General features: G+C 37.6%; 1 protein-coding gene across 2 annotated transcripts in view; it reads left to right on the forward strand.

Moving 5' to 3' along the window:
- Positions 1-13835, forward strand: part of LOC136857280 (ARL14 effector protein) — a 39124-nt gene extending 25289 nt beyond the window's left edge. For both annotated transcript variants that reach the window (XM_068225123.1, XM_068225124.1), the window contains 2 exons: positions 1228-1371; positions 13109-13835. In XM_068225123.1, coding sequence (XP_068081224.1) covers positions 1228-1371; positions 13109-13184 — 220 coding nt within the window. In that variant the 3' untranslated portion in view covers positions 13185-13835. The remainder of the gene's footprint in view (positions 1-1227; positions 1372-13108) is intronic.
- The last annotated feature ends 8108 nt before the right edge of the window (positions 13836-21943 follow it).

A 21943-nucleotide genomic window follows, 5' to 3' on the forward strand; every position in this document is an offset into this window, starting at 1 on the left:
AGGTTGTGAAAGAAGACAGTAAATAGATTATTAAAGAAAGAAAAATATGAAAGAAAAACCACACCTGTAAACATATATAGTCCTCATGTACATCAAAAAGAGCTCATACAAGATAGCTACATTTTTAAAAAGCAAGGTCTAAAAGTAGTCTTCAGAACAAACATGCTACAAAGACACAGCAAATGCAACCTAAACAAAAAAGACCTTTTCTCATTTTCGTAGTGTTTAATTGAAAGGTGACAACTCGGAGACAGACTTAGTTTAAACTTCTGCCAATGGATGGAGTCGGTACTTCAATGTGGTGAGATGAATTATTTTTCTTTAAAAAGTATGACAATCATAGTTGTGAGGGGTTTATTGTATTGTTCTTCTAAAGGAGAGGGAATAACCTATATCTGGTACAAATTTCAGCTGTTAAAACATTCTAGTTTTCTCAGAATCCAGACAGACAGACATTTTATAGGCATAGATAATTTCCTTTGCTTTGCTGAGGAAGTTTAAGTAAGTTATTAGTTTTTTAAATTTTCATACTGATCACTCTCTATTATGTAACTTGTTAATGTTTTGCAGCAACCTTTTGTGTTGAACCTAAACATTGATTTTAGTTATATGTTTACCTTCGAGGTAACAGAAATCCCAAAATCAACTACAATACTTGTTATTTGCAATACACAGCAATCTGCCTCTTGACATACCCAGCACTAAGATCCATGACTCTTGCTGAGCTGTATTGTTGTTCATGCCTGTAACTTTCAGTAAACTGAAGATGAACATCAGCTAACAGAACATATGATCTACTAGTAATCTAAAAGCAATTACTGTGTATAATTCAGTTTTAAATTTTAAAGTAAGCAAAAATGTTATCAGCTGAATTTGCTTAGGAAGGTCTCTTCTGTTACTGGTTTGACGAACATAACTTCTTCCAATTAAATCCTGTGTATCTTGTTTGTTGTATGAAATACTTTTATCACTCTTTCAGTGTATACTTGTGGCCAGTAGCTTTTGTAATGCTTTCTTCTTCTGCTTCTTTTTCCTTCTTTCAATATGTAGCTAGTTTACTCTGAAGTGTTTTCAATATTGTGAAACTTAATTTTGGTGCTGCATGTAGCATGTGCAGTAAATTATTGAAATTTCACCAAATTTTTCTTGTGTTATTATAAGTCTATGTATCACAATTTTTTTAAATTGATATCAAGATCATTAAGCAATGTCTTTTTGTCATCCTAGGAGGAAGTCATCTAGCTTATATGATGAAAAAGGGATTTTAGTTGCTCTGGATCGGGATCTATGTGACTGCTTGGATGATACATGTCCTGGGTGCCATTTTCCATGTCCCAAGTGTCGTTCATGCAAGTGTGGACATGAGTGCAGGTGAGATTGAAGGATATTTTAATCATTAGTTAGGATTTGGATCAGTTATTGTACTTCTTCATTACTTAGATGAAGGTATGGGAATGGTCCAAATGTGTTAAGGTTACAAACCTATATAATTGGGAAGTTATTACTTCATTCCGTATGAGACCTTTCTATACCATATTGTAAAGAAATCTGTATATAAAACTGTTTTGATAATTTTAACTACAGGTTGTCGTTAGAGGTAGAGTTGTTATTACAAGTTCCAGAGTAGTGTGGAATCCATTGGTATTTCCACCTACTGAGCGAGTTGGCCATGCGCTTAGGGGCGCGCAGCTGTGAGCTTGCTTTTGGAGATAGTGGATTTGAATTCCGCTGTTGGCAGCCGTGAAAATAGTTTTTGGTGGTTTCCCATTTTGACACCAGGCAAATGCTGGGGCTGTACCTTCATTAAGGCCGTGGTCACTTCCTGCCCCACGCCGCCATAAGACCTAAAGCAACATAAGGCGAACAAAAAAAAAATGTTTCCGCCCTCACTATTAAACTACAGCTGCTGAGTGTGTATAAACAAAACATGGTACTGACATAAATATATTTATCAGTGATTGAAGTAGCTCTCTCTGTGAATCAGTGGTAGTGGGTCAAATTTTTAAGAGGCAGTTTTGCACTGTGTGTCATGCTGTTGGTATGTAAAAGATTCCTTGGAAAGCATACTTGTTATTTGCCTGACCCTAGTCTGAGTTAGGACGTTAACCGCTAACAAAAGAAAGTGCTGTATAATCCCAGATACTTCCTCCATTTTTTCGTAAAAATATTGCTTAAATCTGGTGCCGTTGTAGGACGTGATTTTCACATTTGGTCTCCTAATATATTGTTCAGTTTGCATGTCAGTGTGACAATACCAGTTTCATGTCGAATGCAACTTATAACAGCTGAAATCCTGCTCACTTCATGTTACCAGAATCACGGGTGTGCTGGTTGATTTTTTGTAAAAGTAGGAAAAGATACAAAAACAAAATTTTTATGAAATTGCAATCTGTTTGTTTAAAACTTGTGTTTTTGCTGATGATTCCCATAGCGTGGCTTACTTACTAGTTATTTTCTAATTTTGATACTCTGGGAATGCATGTGTTCAATTTCATTCTTAAAATTTGTAATACAGTAGTAGGATTCTGCAGCAGACATTTGTTTTCTTGTTCAAACAGAGTTGTCTAACCTAAACCACGCTTATCATGAAATCATGTGGTTGGGGGGCCTCAGTGGAAAATCTACCCATCCCAACTCGAAAAATTTGAAGATATATCATTATCCATCCCAGAACGACGAAAACAGGAAGTGGATGCTTGCTTGCAGAATACCAAGGTTTTTGGAAAGGCCGATCTGCAGCAGAGCAGATCCACAATCTTAAAACGATAATGAGATATCGTATATTGAGAGGCCGAACTTACGTGTGTTCATTTGTGGACTTCAGAAAGGCTTATGACTCCATTTACTGCAATGTATTGCTTCAAATAATTGCAGAAATAAGAGCCAAAGAAAAACTGCTGGTGGTAATATGAGCAACCCTCATTCTGCAGCAGACGCATGACTAGTGCATAACATGGAGGCCACTGCGTAGGCTACTTGGAGCCACCAGCAGTGCCAGTGCACTATGAGAGACTTTGTCTCATTATCAAAAATTGATGCCTATAGGCGTCTTGGGGGGTGTGCTATTTACCAGCTGATGAGCCCAACTTGGCACATTGGGGCGAAATGCTGGCAACCAGGAATGAGTTAGCTGGAAAATTTATAATGTCCAATAACAGACCATTTATATTGGTATTTTAAATTTACTCATTTGGGACAAATATTTCAGGTTCCCTATGGGAATCAACGTCTGTATAATCTGAAAGTCACTGTAATGTGCTTGGTACACAGGAGGTACAATAGAATTGTCATCATATTTTGGGCCTTCTTTGTCATCCTACCATTAGAATACTTCGTAGGCAACATTATATCATGTAGGGCAGGACACTTTCCTTTTCCTCTCTGTAGGCATGACTTCTGCAGCTATGTCTCTGAAATGTGTATTTCACATGTACCTTATGTTTACCCTTTGTGAATCAAAATTGAAATGCCTTCCTGATATCCATTTTCCCTACCATGATTAACATCTCTAGACCTTTTCCAGGTCATCTCACACAGTGTCCAAGAATTGCAGTATTCTTGCATTGATACAAGAATAAAGGTGTTTTAAAATCTTCAGCTCCTGAAGAATGGATGCATTACTTCTTACAGCCCAAGGCACATGTAGCATTCTATGCCAGCACCACATTTCAAAGGCATTGATGCATTTTCTGTCCAAAACCTTTATGGTCTAGGTCTCGCTGCTGTATGAGAACAGAGAATACAAGGGTTTTAAAAAGATGGAGCTTTGTATTATAGTCATTTCCCTGTTCTTCCAAATCTTTGTTAATTTCATCATAGCTGCTTGCCTTAGCAAAAGCGTTCTCCTTTCTCTCTTTTGGAACTTGCTATATAGCTTATAGTTGACCCACAGTACATGAAGTCTTACACTGTATCAAACTTTTTCAAATGGCCTTTGAGCTCGACTTGTACTGCTCTCTCAATCTTCATGAGTTTGATGTTGAGCTCCAGTCCATACTCAAGACTCGCTTTCTTCATATTCATTACCGTCAACTGGGGTTACTATGGTCACTTTTTTCAGTTTTTTGTGAATATCTTGCACATTTTATGAGATATCCATGTAAAAATGAAATATGATTTAGTATAAAGTGTTGGGTATCATCTCCTTACTAAAATAATTTTTTCGAACATCCGGTAATTGTCTCACATCTGAAAATGTAGTGACCATAGTAATCCCATGGGGTGGGGACACTATGGTCATATATTAAAATCACTCAAGAATTGTTACTAAATATGCAGGAATAAGTAGGGGGTGACTATGGTCAAACAGAACATGTTTTTACAAGCATATTGATGTAAGAAATCTTATATTTAACTATAGTCTAAAGCTAAAAATTACAATTATGACAAACATTAAAGAAAAATTTTCAAAATGTGTTTAATTTGTCCTTTTCATTTATAATTGTCTCATTTCAAGTTGAAGCCAGTAAACTTTATATAGAAGTTTAGCTTACCCCCACCTCTGCTCAACTGAAGGTGGTAGTATTTTAAGAATTTCACTTTGATAACAGAAATGTATGCTTCCTTTGGTCACACAAAATATTCATGACATCTTCTAAGAAAGTAACTTTCACTTCATCTTCTTGACAAGTACCATCATCATCTATCACTTTACTATGTAATGTAGTTTTGTTTTTTTGGTACTAAACTCAACCAGAACATAGTCTCCTGCTGTTGGTTTCCTACAGCATTCATCATTATCTTCTTCTTCTTCTGCCATCCTGCCTACTTTAATCTCTTCCAAGTTTCATCATCACTTCCATTTAAATGAATTTCAACATCATTTTCAGAGTCTGATGAATCTTCTCTTGTATGCCTTTTCTGCTTCTTTCTGAAGACTGGTAGCACTGATGTTTCACCACGTGTTCCTGCTTGAAACTGATCTTGAAGAGGTGGACAAGGTTCAATATCCTCCGAAGAGACACTTTTTCCTGACTCAACAAAACATCTCTTCTTTCTTGTGGGGCCATTCCTTTACTTTGAATAGCGCATTTCTTCCAAGAAACTTATTTAAAACTGACTCAGCAATGTCACTAAAAACTGAAGAATTACTGTCAGTTTCTAGGACAGACCTCACCATTTTGCCACTAACACTGAAATAAAAAGGACACAAACATGAAGTATGAAAGAAACAAGTGAATAATAAAATATAAATATATTAATTGTACACAATATTTAACAAGAGTAATCTAATATAACCCATAAGACAAATGCAATGAGTTGATACTCATGACCATAGTAACCCCAAAAAACAAGACAATTGTATTATTGTTTATAAATTTGCACTTTTAAGGTACAAAACAATTTCTTATAAAGATAAAATTACATTCATACCTTCACAAGGAATAAACAAAGGTAAACAACACTTTCAGATGACATTTAGAAGTGATGACCTAGGAGCAACAATGAACAGTTTAGCCAACTGTTATTTTTGTCAAAAAATAAGTGTTGAAACAAATGATAGTCAGAAAAACGCGTTTCAGGTTAGAATCACAAGTTTTCCCTTTTTGGAAAGAAAAATGTGCCTAGATTGGAGGGAAATTTGAAAATTGAGATTTTAAAAATATATTCTCTTTCACTGTTGGCAAGCAAGGTGGTGTCATCAGCAAATTGCAAGTTGTTAATTTTTCTCCTACCAATTTAGATAACTCCAACCCAGTCAAGTGATTTCTTTAAGATATACTCACTGTATATGTAAAGTTGAGGGGGCAAGCTGCAGCTTTATCTGATGCTATGGGACACATTGAAGTATTCTGAGATCTCATCTACCTTTATAGCTGCAGTGTTGCAGTCATACAGACCTTTCATCAGTGATATAGGATGAGGTGGAACACCAAGTTCATCTAGCACGTGCCACTACTTTTCCCAATCAGCCAGTCAAAGGCCTTTTTGTAGTTGAGGAAGCAGATGAATATAGGGACACAAAACTCTTGAGCTCTTTCTATCATTTTCCTCAGGTTGAGATTTTGCTCATGTGATCCTTTACCCTAGACAAAGCTGGCTTGTTCTGTGGATATCTGAGGTTGAATGCCAGTTTTAGGAGCTAATTTAAGAGGATTTTACAGGCATATTAGAGAAGTTTCTGACTGAGACTTCCTTGTGCAGTGGAATGAAAACAGATGTCCAATCTTTTGGCCATTTTCCGTTACTTCATATTCTATTATATGGTGAATGAAACACGTCTATGCCATCCTCCCCCATCTCTTCAATCATCTCATCTGTGATATTATCAATACCTGGGGCTTTGTTGTTCTTTAGATGTTTCACTGCATTTCACTGCACAGAATTGTAAACTTCATTTCAAGGTTCTGTATTGCTCTTCCACCTGAGGTGGTGGTATTACCGTCTGAAAATATTTTTCACAATATTGTTTCCACCTCTCAATGGTTGCTTTCTTGTCTCTAATGAGGATGCCATTTTAATCATCTGCTGCCCAAATGCAGGGTTTAAACTTCAGAGTGATGCGAGAGACTTTTGTGAATGCTTAACATATTTTGGTTGCCACTAAAATCTGCTCCGGGAAAAGTCTTTGAAACTAGGACAGAAGATCTCCGTCGTCGTCTTACTAATAAGAAATCAATTTAGTTCCTGACTCTGTCACCAGGCAAAATCCATGTATAAATTAGTCTTGCATGATGCTTAACCTGATGAGTGCTACGCCCACCTATAGACGGACTGTCACGGCCGGTCCAGCACGGCTATGCCCGTCTATAGACGGTGCGCGAGAACTTAATTTTTAGAGTTTTTCCAGTTCACTCTCGAGTGCCAATTTGATCTCTGACGTGTTCTTCCATCTGTTGGGCATTATGTAGAACTAATAATGATCACAGATTATAGCTTCAGGAAGTAACTTAGAGCTTTTTGTCTGTGGAGTTCATCTGTGATGTAAACAAACATGGCGGAACAACAATCTAGTTGCTCTTGCAGCGATGTTATTTTGGATCAAAGAATCTTTCAGTTATTAACCACAGCGGAAAGTGATGATGGAGATGATGATTTTAATGAATAGGGATGTAAGCAGAGAAAGTTCGCGCCAGATAGTGCTCGTGTATTACCGGGTAAGTGCAAGGTGATCGTCTTATGTTCCTCCCAGTCAGCTGTGAGAAATATACAGATTGTGACAGAGTTTTCTAAGCTAAAATGGATTATATCTTCTCTAATTTTACTCCAATACTATACTAATTAATTGTACAGGTATATCCCCTAGTATATTATGGACGATTTTCAGCGTTTAAGTGTTAAACAGCTGCAAAATAAGCTACGGACCAGAGGCGCTAAAACTAGGGGGAGGAAGAAAGAATTAGTACAGCGGTAATTACAAAATTCTAACATGCTTTATTATCCGAGTAATTACAATTACTTGAGTATTCTACATTGATAAATATATAAATATACCTCCACAAGACTTAAATCATAAATAGAGATTTAAATACGCGCTTGCTCCACTTATAGACTTCGATTCATGTATTTTTTTAAAGTTGATGGCTTACATGAAACTGCAGATACAGCCTTGTCCACCATCAAAGGCATGTGAATTTCTTGTTTCCCAGTGTCTGTTCCTTTGAAGATTTGACCCTGAGCCATAAGGTGAAGATCACTATCACAAATATGCATCTAACGGATAATTTTGTATTTAGAAAATTGGAAATAGATGAAGCACCTGTTTCCATCCACAAATCATTGTGTGATGCCGGATACAGACTTTTCAGTGAAAAGTTTGTTTTGCTTATAAAATGTTTATTTCAATTGGATGAAATTCTAATATGCAGTGCTGTGAAATCTGAGTACACAAAACATAAGACCTATAATGTGAATCTTATTTTAGGAGTACCTGGTGACATGGGAGGGGAATGTGAATGTGTTGCTGGAACAGGCCCCAAGGCATGTTGTAAGCATATTGCTGCTGTAAGCTATGCATTAAAACACTTCTCCAAGACTGGTATTACTCATTGTTCAGAAACATGTACCCAAAATTTACAAACTTTTTACCATCCCCCTTCCAAACGGTTGAGGCCAGTTAGCCCTATGAAAGTGGAATGTTTGCCCTTGGAACAAGTTTTCCAGGAACCTTGCCCTGATGTTAGGCCGTTTTCAGGAGGTATTGTGAAAAGTTCCCAACATAAGCTAAGTTTTCCTTTTCCTCTCAAAAACAAGAACAGGTCAGCTACTTTGATGTCATTCATGACCACCATTATGGTATGGATCCATGTGCGACACAAGCTGAAAATTTTGTAAGAGTCAGTGATGAGGAAAGGAATAAAATTGAGGAAAATACTAGACAACAATCCCAGCAAAGCCTATGGTTCAAAGAGAGGAAATATTGTTTGACAGCAAGTAATTTTGGGAAAATCTGTCATTCAAAAACTCCTAAAGCCCTAACAAAATCCTTATTTAAGGGAAGTTTGTTTTGCTCCAGTGATATGAAATGGGAACCTCAAATGGAAGACTCAGCAAGGCAAAGGTGTTCTCAACTAACACGCCACAGAGTCCAAAAATGTGGCCTCATTATTCATGCTACCAGACATTATCTGGCAGCATTTTGTGATGGATTAATTGGACAGGATAGAGTCTTGGAGCTTAAAGGGTTGCCAACTAATAAAAATGAAGCAGTTTCAATCAAATGTGTTCCATACTTCGGAAAGAGCAGTGGTGCAGTGATACTCAAGAAAAATCACAACCATTACTTCCAAGTGCAAGGCCAGCTGTTTGTTACAGGCAGACATTGTAGCTTTGCTGTATACACTGCTGTTGACATACTAGTGTTGGAAATAGAGAGAGATGACATTTTCATTCATAAAATGGTGGCAAAATTAGATAAGTTTTACCATGCATATTTTGTTACAGTCATCCTAACGTGACAATGGTTTTTCTGAAATTGCACAACATAAAACATACAAATATTAAACCTCCCTAAAAAAAAGTTTTTTTTGCTAACCTGCAATTAGGGCTGCAGTATTTTGTATGTTTTAGCAAGTCCTATAGCCCATTCGATGTGTATTCTTTAAGAGGCTATCTCCTTGTTTCAGTGTTTTCTGATGGAGTAAACTGCCTTTTGCCTTTCAGAAATGGTGGGATATTTAATATTACACCTTTAGTGCATAACAGATCCTGAATGTTAAACCACCTGTGTGCCATAACTGAATCTCCTTCTTCCAAGAGATCAAACACTCCTGACCTGATAAATAACTGCCTATCTGATATTGCATCACCATATGCATCAGGTATGAAACTTATGAAACCAGATGGATTTATACCTTTGTTGTGTTTGCATTTTTGTATGTAGAAAATGTAGCTTGCTCTAGTCGAGGGGTATTTCTGTCTAAAAGCAAGGGGGCTGTTCTCGAGGACAGTTTTTTCTATCAGGCCAAATGTTCAACTCTTTAAATTGGCAGTACATGAAATTAATCCAAAAATGAAATATTCTCCCAACAGTAGTTTTAAGGATTCCGAAGGTAAGGCGTAGTTTCTGGTTAGATTTTTCGGTCCTTAGCTTCATGACTGTCAAGAAGAAACAGTCTGGGTTCAAGAGGGAATATCTGTAAATTGTACCTGTTTTCTCCCAAAACAGCAAACACCAAATTAAAATGTTGGATGTCTACAAACCCTGTATATAGCAATACGGCATCAGGATTATTAATTATTTGCTCAACAACCAAATTACCTGTAATATTTGTCTGAATACTGATGTCTTTGAAAATGGGAGTCACAAATGTTACATTCACTTCTTCAGGTATATTCACGATTTCTTCCTGTACTTCAGTGGGGATGATTTCTGCAGATTCCGATATTGTAGGCTTATCTTGGTAATCTGGCAATTTTCTGGTGTGTGGCCTCTTTCTTATTTTTGTTGTGTTCGAGGTCCACGGATAAAGCGATGGAATAGTGCCTGGTTTTAATCTTGCTCTCTCACCTTTAAATACAAACGCATAAATTCGGTAGTTGTTATCAAAATGCCTAATCACTTTATAGGTAGAAAATAGGAATTATTTCCGTTCGTAAATCGCACTTACCCAACAAAGTCATGAAGTCGCTGGGTTGAACATGATGGGAACACACTTTAATATTTTCGGTCAGATTCTTCTCATACCAATATACCGTATTTACGCGAATAATACCCGCACATTTTAAAAAATAAATTGAGGCACGAAATTGGGGTGCGGGTTTTATTTGCTTCAATGTTGGCATTTTTTTCAAAATTAGCCTTCCTAAAGTTAGGGTGCGGGGATTGTTCGCGTAAATACGGTAAATGGTCCGTTATTGGACATTATAAATTTTCCAGCTAACTCATTCCTGGTTGCCAGTGTTTCGCTCCCATGTGCTAGGCTGGTCTCATCAGTTGGTATCTAGCACACCTACCAAGATGCTTGGCTAGTGCATACCGTGGAGGCCACTGCGTAGGCTAATTGTAGCCACCGGCAGTGCCAACGCATTATGAGAGACTTTGTCTCATTACCAAAAATTGATGCCTGCTTGGCCATCAGATGACACAGATGTTGATTCCCGTAGGGAATCTGAAATATTTGTTCTGAATGAGTAAATTTATAATACCAATATAAATGGTCCGTTATTGGACGTTATAAATTTTCCAGCTAACTCATTCCTGGTTGCCAGCGTTTCGCCCCCGTGTGCTAGGCTGGGCACATCAGTTGGTACCTAGCACACCTACCAAGACGCATGGCTAGTGCATACAGTGGAGGCCACTGCGTAGGCTACTTGGAGCCAGTGCACTATGAGAGACTTTGGCTCCAAGTAGCCTATGCAGTGGCCTCCATGGTATGCACTAGCCATGAGTCTTGGTGGGTGTGCTAAGTACCAACGATGAACCCAACTTAGCACAACAGCAGTGTATACAGCAAAGCTACAAAAATGTCTGCCTGTAACAAACAGCTGGCCTTGCACTTGGTATTATAAATTTACTCATTCGGAACAAATATTTCAGATTCCCTATGGGAATCAACATCTGTATCAGCTTCTCATCAAAATTTTTCCTTCTAATAGCATGTAACCATTTCTTCCTCATTTCTTTATTTTGTGGAAACTGATGAAACGAAAAGGGGCTTCCCTGATTTTTGCAAAGAGGAACACTGCAATAGCTTGGCATAGCCACGATTATAACAATTTAAACAACTTAAATTCGTGGATATTAGAGACATGAGTACACAGGAGACAAATGAAGAGCGCCTTATGCTTACCCAGTACAGCGGCAGTGCACTCTGTCGGTGCTAGTTCTATATATCCCTATTGTTAAGCGATTTTGAAAGTGAGAATGATACAGAGAGTGCCGAAAATATTGTATGTGAGAGAGAAACAGAGCCTCTTCTAAACAAAAGAACAACAACACGGTGAGTTCAAAAGCTATTTTTTCACTATTTTCGTGGCAGACAGATTACTTTTCACCACCAGACTTTCAAGTAACTGTGTGAGGGCCAAGTAGTGTTTGATGACAACCATAAAATCATTGATTTTTTAAAAACATTTTTGCCAGTGGAGTTGGTGCAGATAGAGTAACAAATCAGCATCACAAATAACCATTAGAAACCATTTAAATATCATCACATTCCAGGTTTGGAAAGTATTTTAAAACAACTTATGTACTTTTAAGAATTTACGGATTTCAGGAAATATTATTTTGGGCACTTTACTTTGTATAAAAATATTGTATGCATGGGCACAAAAGTGTAATTTTGTTTTCTCTCAAAATAATACTGAACGTAAGTGTATGATTTTCCATTTGCATTTAGATTTATAAAGAACCAACATTTATAAACATTTTAAGCTAATCACCCCAACGATAAGTTAAAAATTGAGGCTACTACAAAATTTTTTACATATGAATGAAAAAACTCAGCACTGAGGTACCAAAAAGTCGACTGGAAACTCAGCACTTAAAAGGTTAAAGAATGTTGCAGATCATTGTCAGCACAGAATTCCAATAAGCACACTCCTCATTCATTTCTCTCACCTAAGCCATATGATCCAAGTAAAGATCTCAAATTACTATCCTTAGTAGTATTCCTGATCTTAGCAATAAAGTCTCCTTGAATTATTAGTACTTCTCTGTTTGGTATATTGTTGATGGCATGTTCTCGGTAGGGGTGTACACCTGAAAAAAGTTAATCTTATGGTGGAGGGGCAGCGCATTCATCTTGATTGATATGATTGTCATTGATGGGTTCATATACCAGGACAGCATTATTCCGACTCTTGGGGACCACTACGGCAACACTATTCCTGCTGTGATTCTCGCATCATGAACAGTACACGGTGTTCTTCTCGAGGGTCATAAAATGTCCACATTCCCTCCAATGTGTTTTACTGAGTCCAAGAAGATCCAATTCGTGTATGCTCATTTCTCTTTTGCCAATTGCGAGCTTATGTGGTTGCGAAAGACCACAAACATTCCCATGTTGCAATTTTTTGAATGACGCACAAAGTTAACTTGCTAATTGATACAGGGGCTTCTCTCAGGCCCCTCCATTGAGCTACACGGCGGAATTGAAGCTACGAAACATTAAAGTGAGCAAAACTATAATGGGATTGTCTAGGGAAAATATTACAGTGGTGGTTTCCCGTTGCCTTCAACTATTGTAAATAGGATACAAAAATACAGCACTTCTCAATATATGTTATTCTGTCAACATAACCTATCAGCTAATCAATATTAATTGTGTACAGATGTGTCCAAAATCTTAGATTGTTAAAAACTTCCTATTGAAGTGTTGTGTGGAAAATAATATAAACTGTGCCTTAAAAGTTTTATTAGTGTAACATTTTAATACTTGGACTATTTTAAATGCAATGGAATATATTTTGTACCATTGCTTCACTGTGTAAAATGTTTAGTGATGACATAAATGAGAAAACTGGATTAAGGAAGAGAGTACAGTGGTTCGTTCTGTTCAATTTTTGTCAGGATAAACACTGATAAAATCTGAACATCTTCATAAGGGCGAGGAGAGTTTAATAAAATTCAACATAGGAAAAAATTTAGCAAATACCTCGTTGAGCTCGTTTTCCTTGGATGAAATATTGATTCTTGTGTGAAATATAGTGTCTCTGTCTGTTGCAGGCAAAACAGGAAGTGGATGTACGACTGTATTGAAGTTGAAGGAACTGATAATGTCATTAGGAACAAGTTTCGTTGAAGCTTAGTGTCTGTATGGAATGACTATAGGCACTTCAAAGAAACATGCAAATATTTTTAATGTTCTTGCCTTCCTGCTTCTATGAAGTAAAGTTTTAAAATGGACAATGTTGTTATTTATGAAGGAGGGTAGATTAAACATTTTAATGTACTGTATACTTGAGTGTCATAATTACTGCCAGGTGTCATTTATCATACAGAAGTTGTTCAATTAAAAGCTCAATGTTATTGATACAGCAAAACATTAGAACAGGGAAGAATTTTAATTTAACTGATCTATTCTGAAACAGTGACCTTCTACCAAAAAGTTGTGAATCTCTTATATATCCAGAATAATTGAAAAAAAAAGTGTGAACATACTAATATTTCAACTCTGAAACAAGCCTACTGTAATATTGATTTTATACTAGACTTGCTCAATGTTCCTGTTATTCATAAGAATACTTAGGTTCAAAAGGGAGCAAATACCTGCAGGTATGATGCCTCAGAAGACTGTTTGGGTAAAATGTAATTTTGTAGCTCATTATTAAATAGAAGTGATGGAAATATGAGAATTATTGTAATTTTTCAGTATGTATATTAATTACTAAAATATAGCTTACGTTGTTATTGTATAGAAAACAAAGGACATTAAAGGATTCTTTTGAATTTATCAGCATTCTTAGAATCTGAACTTTCTATGGAGACCTATACTTGATGTCCCTTAATCTTCACCATTGTTAAAAACAGAATATAGTCGTTGCCGGGACAAAACCTCCTATGTGAAATAATTTAGCTTAGAACTTTGGCCGGTAAGGTTCTGTCATCTAAGGTGCAATATTGTGTGACAGTTATCAAGGCATTCTCGCTCTTCATAGTGTATGTGCTGCGGGTCAGTATATCTCCAAAAATATTAACACATAGGAGGTTTCGTCCCGGCAACGACGATATTGGTTTGTTGTCAAAGCATGATGCAGAAATTTCCTGAGGAGAGAGACATTTTCTGGGTATGCTGTACAAATAGCTTCAGCAATAAAATTTTGAATTCCTGGTTTAGCAGGGTTATTTTAATATTCGAGGTACGTATATGTATACTGTTACAATATGAAGCATTATTTTTGTATTGAGGGTTTCAACAATTTTATGTCACTTCATATTTATGAAAGGAAAAGAAATCTGTCCTGTGAGCATAAAGAAGTGTTTGTAACATGTAGTACAGTTGGAAAGAAAACTAGTGAAGTGGAACTTCACTTAAGAGTTGCTTTGAGAGAGAGAGAGAGAGAGAGAGTGCAAATAAGAAAACCTAAAGAAACTGCCTGGTGGAATGAAAAAAGCTATCAATGACAGAAACCGTGCAAGAAGATCCTTAGATCAAGCAAGAACACGAAGAGATCAACATGAAATAAAGGAGAAGCTGTCACTTTACAGAAAGAAAAAAATACAGGCCAGACAGTTGGTTGTAGCTGAAAGCAGAAATGCAAGGAAGATCTGGCTACCAAAATAACACAGGATAGAAATCAGAAGTTATACAGTATTGTTAAGAATAGAACAACTCAAAATGAATCGATCCAATCTGTAGAACTTCCTAATGGTGAGGTGACTAGGGATAAGCCCAAAATATTACAGGAGTTTCAAAGCCACTTTGAAACTTTGCTGAACTAGTGATGGGCAACACTCTTGCTCTAGACTGATGTCGCAGATCTAGAGACCGATCCTTCTGTAGTGCAAGCTATGCGACGTACCAGTAAGTACGAATGTAAACTTGATAGTATATCGTTCTCATATGAAAACATGTGAGCCAATACATTTTGTCAAAAGACTGGAAAAGTACTGCATGTTCAACTATTAACCCCTTAATACCATTAACGAAAGTGATAACCGAATGTCAATATCTTAAACTGAGGAGAGTGACATTTTCTGGGTATGCTGTACAAATAGCTTCAGCAATAAAATTTTGAATTCCTAGTTTAGCAGGGTCATTTTAATATCTGAGGTACGTATATGTATACTGTTACAATATAAGCCCAAAATATTACAGGAGTTTCAAAGCGTGTCATCTAAAATTCTCGACTTTGCTCCAATTCTTTCAGCAGGGGTGATGGGCAACGCTCTAGAGACGGATTCTTGTATCTGCAAGCTTTGCGACGCGATGTCCCAGTACTACGAGTGTAAGCTTGGTAGTTATCATCAGCAGTTCTAATATGGAAACGTGTGTGACGATAAATTTTGTCAAAAGCATAGGAAAGCACTGCATGTTGAACTATGAGCTCCTTCATACCATTAAAGTGAAGACAGAATGCCAATATCTTAAACTGTTCACGAGTTATTTTAGGTGGACTTCTTTGCTGAATAACACGTATAATTTGTTAATAACTGTTATTAGGATGTAAACCTACCTGGATGCCTCACAATCGTCGGCAGGGTAGCTTCTTGTGATTCAGACCGGGCCGGAGGTGTTCTGCGACTATTCCTCTTCATTTTTATTATGTGTTTTTAAGTGTCGGATCATCCCAGAAGTATTTCTGCCGATGTATTTTACTTCTTTTGAATAAACAACACAGCGAGGTGTGCTATGTGTCATCTCTTCAAAATAACAGACATCCACGACTTACGTTGCGTTTCGGACATGGTCTTCAAGTTGTCGCGTACAAGTACAATTTCACATTGCACCGTCATTAGGGAGCGGAATTTTATGTAATTACATATTTTTTTGCGTAAGTTTTAACGCAAGTTATGAAGTTTATTATTCCTATTGTGCATCCCCAAGTGTAAAAACTGAATCTTATTTCACATAAAAACACATATTTTCACATTTTTTTATGTAAATACATATTTTAAGAAAATCTATAATAAGCACATAAATCGACAATATTTGTTGATCAATAAAATTTAAAATGCTTCTGTGTTATAAAACAGTGCTCATATTTTCATTTTACGATTACGGTATTGTTTTTAACAGTGTATTTAACATAATGTATCTGAATGTTTCGGCTATTTATGGACTTCCCTTCATAAGTTCTAAAACTTGCTGGTCACTGGCTACGTCGTTACATTTAGACAGCGATTTGATTTGCTGCACAAGGTATTTCTTTGCATGATGTCATTCCAACTCTTTATGAGTCAGCCCTCTCAGGTTTTGTTTATAGAATATCAGCGAAAGGCAATCACGGAGAGATAAGGTGACGTAATTCCGTTACAACATGGGAGACTCGGAAGAATATTGCCCCACCATTAGGTAGTGAAATTTCATCACTCCTAAGAGTAAGGTTAGCTGTTCGGGTCCATATATCCATATTTTGTATGGATTTATAAGAAATATTTCCTTCAATGTCCGCTGCTATTCTTTTTATTGAAACAGTGATTCACCGTAAATGCATGTGTCGTAACCTGCAAAATAATGCCAAAAGAGAAGTCGAGTATAAGGTCGCGTCTTCAACAATATGTAGTGGAATTTAAAAGCATTTTCACTACCGATGGAAAAGTATTTATTTTGCCAACTGTGTGGTAAAACAGTACGTGAAGATCAACGTTCTCAAGTAATCCAGCATTTGTCTGGAAATAAGCATACTGCAGCTGCGTCGCGTGTGCGTTCGTGACAATTACTAATAGCTGAACCATCTACTTCAAATGCAGGCCCATCTAAATATTCCCAGTATTATTTAGATGTGTGCAGAGCATTTGTTTGTGCCGACATTCCTCTTGGTAAAATAAATAATCCGGGACTGAGAAATTTCCTAACAAAGTACATTAATTTTGAGCCTCCAGACGAATCCACATTAAGGAAAAAACTATCTCCCAAAATGTTACGAAGAAACTTTACAGAGAATTCGGGCAGTATGTGATAGCGAAAAATTGTGGGTGAGCATTGACGAAACCACTGATTCAAGTGGCAGAAAAGTAGGAAATGTTGTAGTTGGTGTGTTGAAGAATGACAAAATTGCTTGCGAACATTCTTATCGCTAGCGTGTAAAGAAATGCTTGCTGCAAACCATGTCACTGTAGCTAGGTTATTCAATGAAGCCATGCACTTACTTTGGCCAAAAGGTATAAAATACCACCATGTATTGCTTTTCCTTACTGACAATGCAGCTTACATGAAAAAGGCAGCCGAAGGCCTTTCTGTGAGCTTTTCGAAAATGATACACGTAACTTGCGTTGTTCATGCTCTACACAGGTTATGTGAAACTGTGCAGGCTCAGTATCCTCAAGTGGATAAATTAGTGTCTAATGGCAAAAAAGTCTTCATAAAAGCACTCTCGAGAATCTATCTCTTTAAAGAGAAAAACCCGGATCTTGCACTTCCTCCTCTACCTATTGTTACGCGGTGGGGTACCTGGCTTAGCGCTGTGGTATACTACGCAGACAATTTCGAAAGTTTTGCATCCGTTGTGAACGTGCTAGATAACGACACGTCGTCAATTGAGATTCTTTAAGAGATACTAAAAGACAGCTCTTTGAAAAATGATTTGGCGTTTATATCTGCCAATCTAAGCTTCTTGTGTAAAACTATAGACATACTTGAAAAATCCACTAACCTGTTGTCCGAAACAGTGAAGGAAGTGTGCGCTGTTGAAAATAAATTAGATTCACTCCCGGCTTCGCAGGTACAGGGACTGTTAAAGGTCAAATATCAAAATTTGTTCAGGAAAAACAGAGGATTTCAAACAATGTGCCAAATTTCTAATGTATTAGAAGGTGCTCATGTTGGCGAAATTGATGGCGTTATTGTTGGTGACATTCCTCTCTCTAACTATGCTCGTCTGACTTCCTGTGATGTGGAGCGATCGTTTTTGCAGTGTAAGGCGTTCTTTAGAGATAATCGGCATGCATTTGTGATGGACAATTTGGAGATGACCTTTGTTGTTCACTGCAATTCTGAGACTACTTCTAGCAACTAATATTCCAGCGTATGATGGGTGATTACGAACTGGTACTATTTTTTCAAAGATGATAGGTTGCTTTTGCCATATTTAAACAAAACATTACCTTTAAATAAATAACCATTCATAATATCTACACTGGCATATCAAAAATTAATATACCATACAGCACGTTTCCATACACAGACATCATTTTGCCTTAAGGAGCACGTTTTGTAGCACCATATTCTAATACAAAACATTATACTTATTTACTTCTTGAGCGCGACTAGTTATGTGATATTTAAAGGAAAATAATTTCAATTTTTTATCACATATTTTAAAGTTTTTCAGCACATAAAAAAATAAATATTTTTCACATTTTTAGCACATAAAAATCCGCTCCCTAACCATCATATATCGAAGTACCTAATTATGCCGGGAATACTCTATAACATTGTAAGGAATTACATCCTTCGTCAGCAAAATATCGGTAAACACAAGCATTGCTCATATGTTATTGAATATGGGGGTCTGATAATGATGTAAACCTATCTTTCGAAAGAATTGGAACAAACTGAAGCACTTTAGATTACACATTACACTAATGCGTAATGGTGGTTGCACACGCAGCAAGGCACATCTTGCCTCGTCTCAAGTTCGAATAATGCACGCCTCTAGTATCCAGGTACGTGTACCTACAGTAGCCGTCAGGTCCATCCTGTACTTAAACCACTCATTCGTGTACGTACCAGTGCATACAGTGCCAGAATGTGTATCCTTTATAATTATGTTATACTGCGTCAAAATGGAACTCTGTAGAAATGAACGTTCTAGTCGCTTGTTGACACTTATTTACGAAATGGAGAAGGCCCGTGGTTGGCTATTCGCATACTTGGCACAAACAACATTCAGCTTCGACTACCTGTAGGCCTACGACATGCTGCTTGCCGCACAATGCGGGTACAACACTCTCGAGATCTCTCAAAATTTCTCACAAGAAACAGTGCCTGCGCTAGTCTCGAGAAATATCGAGACCTAGCCTCAGACAGCCCATCACTATGCTGAACTGTTACAAAAATGTCGCTCCATTAGACGACGAACTTTATGATTATGGCAGCACAAATACCACTAGTCTGACAAGGTTGGAAGTAGAGACAGCAATACCTAAGCTGAAAAACAACACATCAACTGGATCAGATGAATTAAGTGTTGAGATGATCAAAGCCCTAGGAGAGGTTGGACAACAGTGCATGTACAGGGTACTAAATAGAATCTGGAAAGAGAATGGAATATCCAATGACTGGAAGCAAGGAGTCGTCATCCCATTGTTAGTAAAAGGTGATAGAAAGAAATGTACCAACTACAGAGGTATAACTCTGCTGTCACATGGCCTCAAAATCGACGAATCCATCGTTGAGAGCAGGATTAGAAAATATGTTGAACCTATACTTGAGGAAGAACAACATAAATTTAGGTCTCCTAGTTCAACTATAGACCTCATTTTTGCCACCAGAATGCTCTATGAGAAGTATTGGGAGAAAGGTAAAATACTTATAACTGTTTTTCTGGACATCGAGAAAGCATATGACCATGTACCATGCAGGCATATATGGGAATGTTGTAAGACATAAGAAAGTGCCTGATATCATAGCAAAAGTACGATGATTTTATGATGAAACAAAGTGTTGTGTCCAGGATGGAAGGTCAGGTTGGTTCGAAACGAAGAGTGGAGTCCAGCAAGGAAATTGTCTTTCACCACTTCTCTTTATAATCATAATGGATGAAGTTTTAAAAGCGGTTAAGAGAAAGGATCCAACAACTAATGCCCCAGTTTTTGCTAATGATGTAATGGTATGGGGCGAGACAGAAGCGGAAGTACAAACTAGACTAGATCTCTGGCATGAAGCTTTTAAAACCTTAGGTCTCAAAATCAGCAAAATGAAGACAGTTGGCTTGGTGATGAGCAGAAACTCTCCAACTATTCATTTAAGGATTGGAGATGAGGAGATGAATATTGTAGACAACTTCCAATATTTAGGTAGTGTTCTGTTATCAAACAATACCATACATCAAGAGATTAGCAACAGAATACAGAAAGCTTCCAAATTCTGTCACGCTGTACGTCAAATACTTTGGGATGAAACATTTCTGTTAGTTTCCAAGATCAGCTTGTACAAAATATATTTACCTACATTGACGTATGGCCTAGAAGCAGCAACACTTACTGGACCAACAAAGAGTCGTCTTCAGGCAACAGAAATAAAGTTCCTCCGTTCTTGTCTACAAAAAACAAAAATGGATAAAATAAGGAATGTGCATATCCGGCAACAGCTTGGATTGGAAAGAAGCTTTCTGAGACTCTAGAAGTGAAGAGATTGCAATGGTATGGTCACATGAAAAGAATTGACCCTCGCAGGACTCCTCGAACATACTTTGACCACAATGCTCCTCGTAAGAGACCAAGAGGAAGACCTTGTGATGTTTGGGAAAAGCAGATATTGAAGGACCTTGAAATTAGAGATGTGAATTGGCGTTGCATATATGAGCAGCATCTGTGGATGGATAGGACAAACTGGAGGAGGCTCATACACAACCGCACCCGGCTTGCTGGAGCAAAGAAATGATGATGATCTTTCGATGCTATCCATAATTTTGTTTGCATTGTTTTTACACACTGTGCATATTCTGCTCAATCAGTTTACTCTGATTCTGTCGAAGTTGCAAAGTTTTCTAATTCCACTTCAGTCCTATTAACATCATAATAATTTTGTAGCTCCTGTTTCCCTGGTGTGGTGTACAAGCGCTCGCCATTTCTACCTGTCAAAATATAGTTTCCGTTCCTCTATGTCATCCCACTTATATTCCTCTTGTTGACCTCCGATTTCACTGTGTCTATCCATTGATTCCTTGACCCCCCACACTGGCCTCCCCACTTTCACTTCTCGGTCAAAGTAACTCCTTACGGTTCTTTTTCTGTCCATTCTCATAACATGTCCAAACCATTGTAGACTATTTCTTCCTAAAAGCTTGATGCCAGCTTTCTTCCTGTTTTCTTCATTTCTAATCTTGTCTTTCCTGGCCTTTTGGTTCATTGTTCTAATGAATTTCATTTCTGTTGACCGGACTTTACTATTGGCCTTGTTATGAAGGGTACATGTTTCGAGTCCATAGGTGAGAATGGGAATGAAGTAGATATGAAACATGGTTGTTCTGCTTTCTGGTGTATTTTATCATCCCAGAGTAGGTTTCTCACTTGAAAATAAAATTGGGAAGCTTTTGAAGTCTTAATATTTCTTGGTTTTTTGTGTTATCTTTTAAAAATGATACTTGCAAGCTATTTGAAATTAGAAACATTGTAACAGAATTCCCTCCAGGAAAATGTTTGAAACTGTGCCTTTCCTGTTGATAGTCATTTTAACAGTTTTTGTTTTACTGCTGTTTAGTCTATATTCTTTACTTGCCCGCTCGAGGGAGCCTGTTAACCTCCAGAGGGCGCGTCCTCGGGTGGCGGATAGGGGGATCCTACAATCCTACAATTCAGTAGGGCTGGTTGAAATACCCAATACAACCAGCGGATCAACAGGCAGCCCAGTTCCTGGGGGCTTTAAAATACTGGGACACCCTCTCTCCAGGGGTCACAAATATGGAGGGCCCAAACTCAGGGTTATGAGTGAAGATCCCAACGGCATCAGTGGCGTAGAAGGTGGACTTCGGTACGGCATCGGTGGTGGAAGAGGGAAACTTGTAGCGTCTGTACTCCAGAGGAGCAGCTATAGGAGTAGTCTGTACTCCAGTGGAGCGGCCTAGAATAACACCTGGCAGTAGGTATAAAATGCCTTTGGGAGTGGCGACCCCATCATAATAATAGACTATATATGGTATGGTACTAGGAAATCAACCTCGGAAAAGGTTAGGGCGT

The sequence above is a fragment of the Anabrus simplex genome, chromosome 1, assembly GCF_040414725.1.
Source record: "Anabrus simplex isolate iqAnaSimp1 chromosome 1, ASM4041472v1, whole genome shotgun sequence".
In the NCBI taxonomy this organism is placed as follows: domain Eukaryota; kingdom Metazoa; phylum Arthropoda; class Insecta; order Orthoptera; family Tettigoniidae; genus Anabrus; species Anabrus simplex.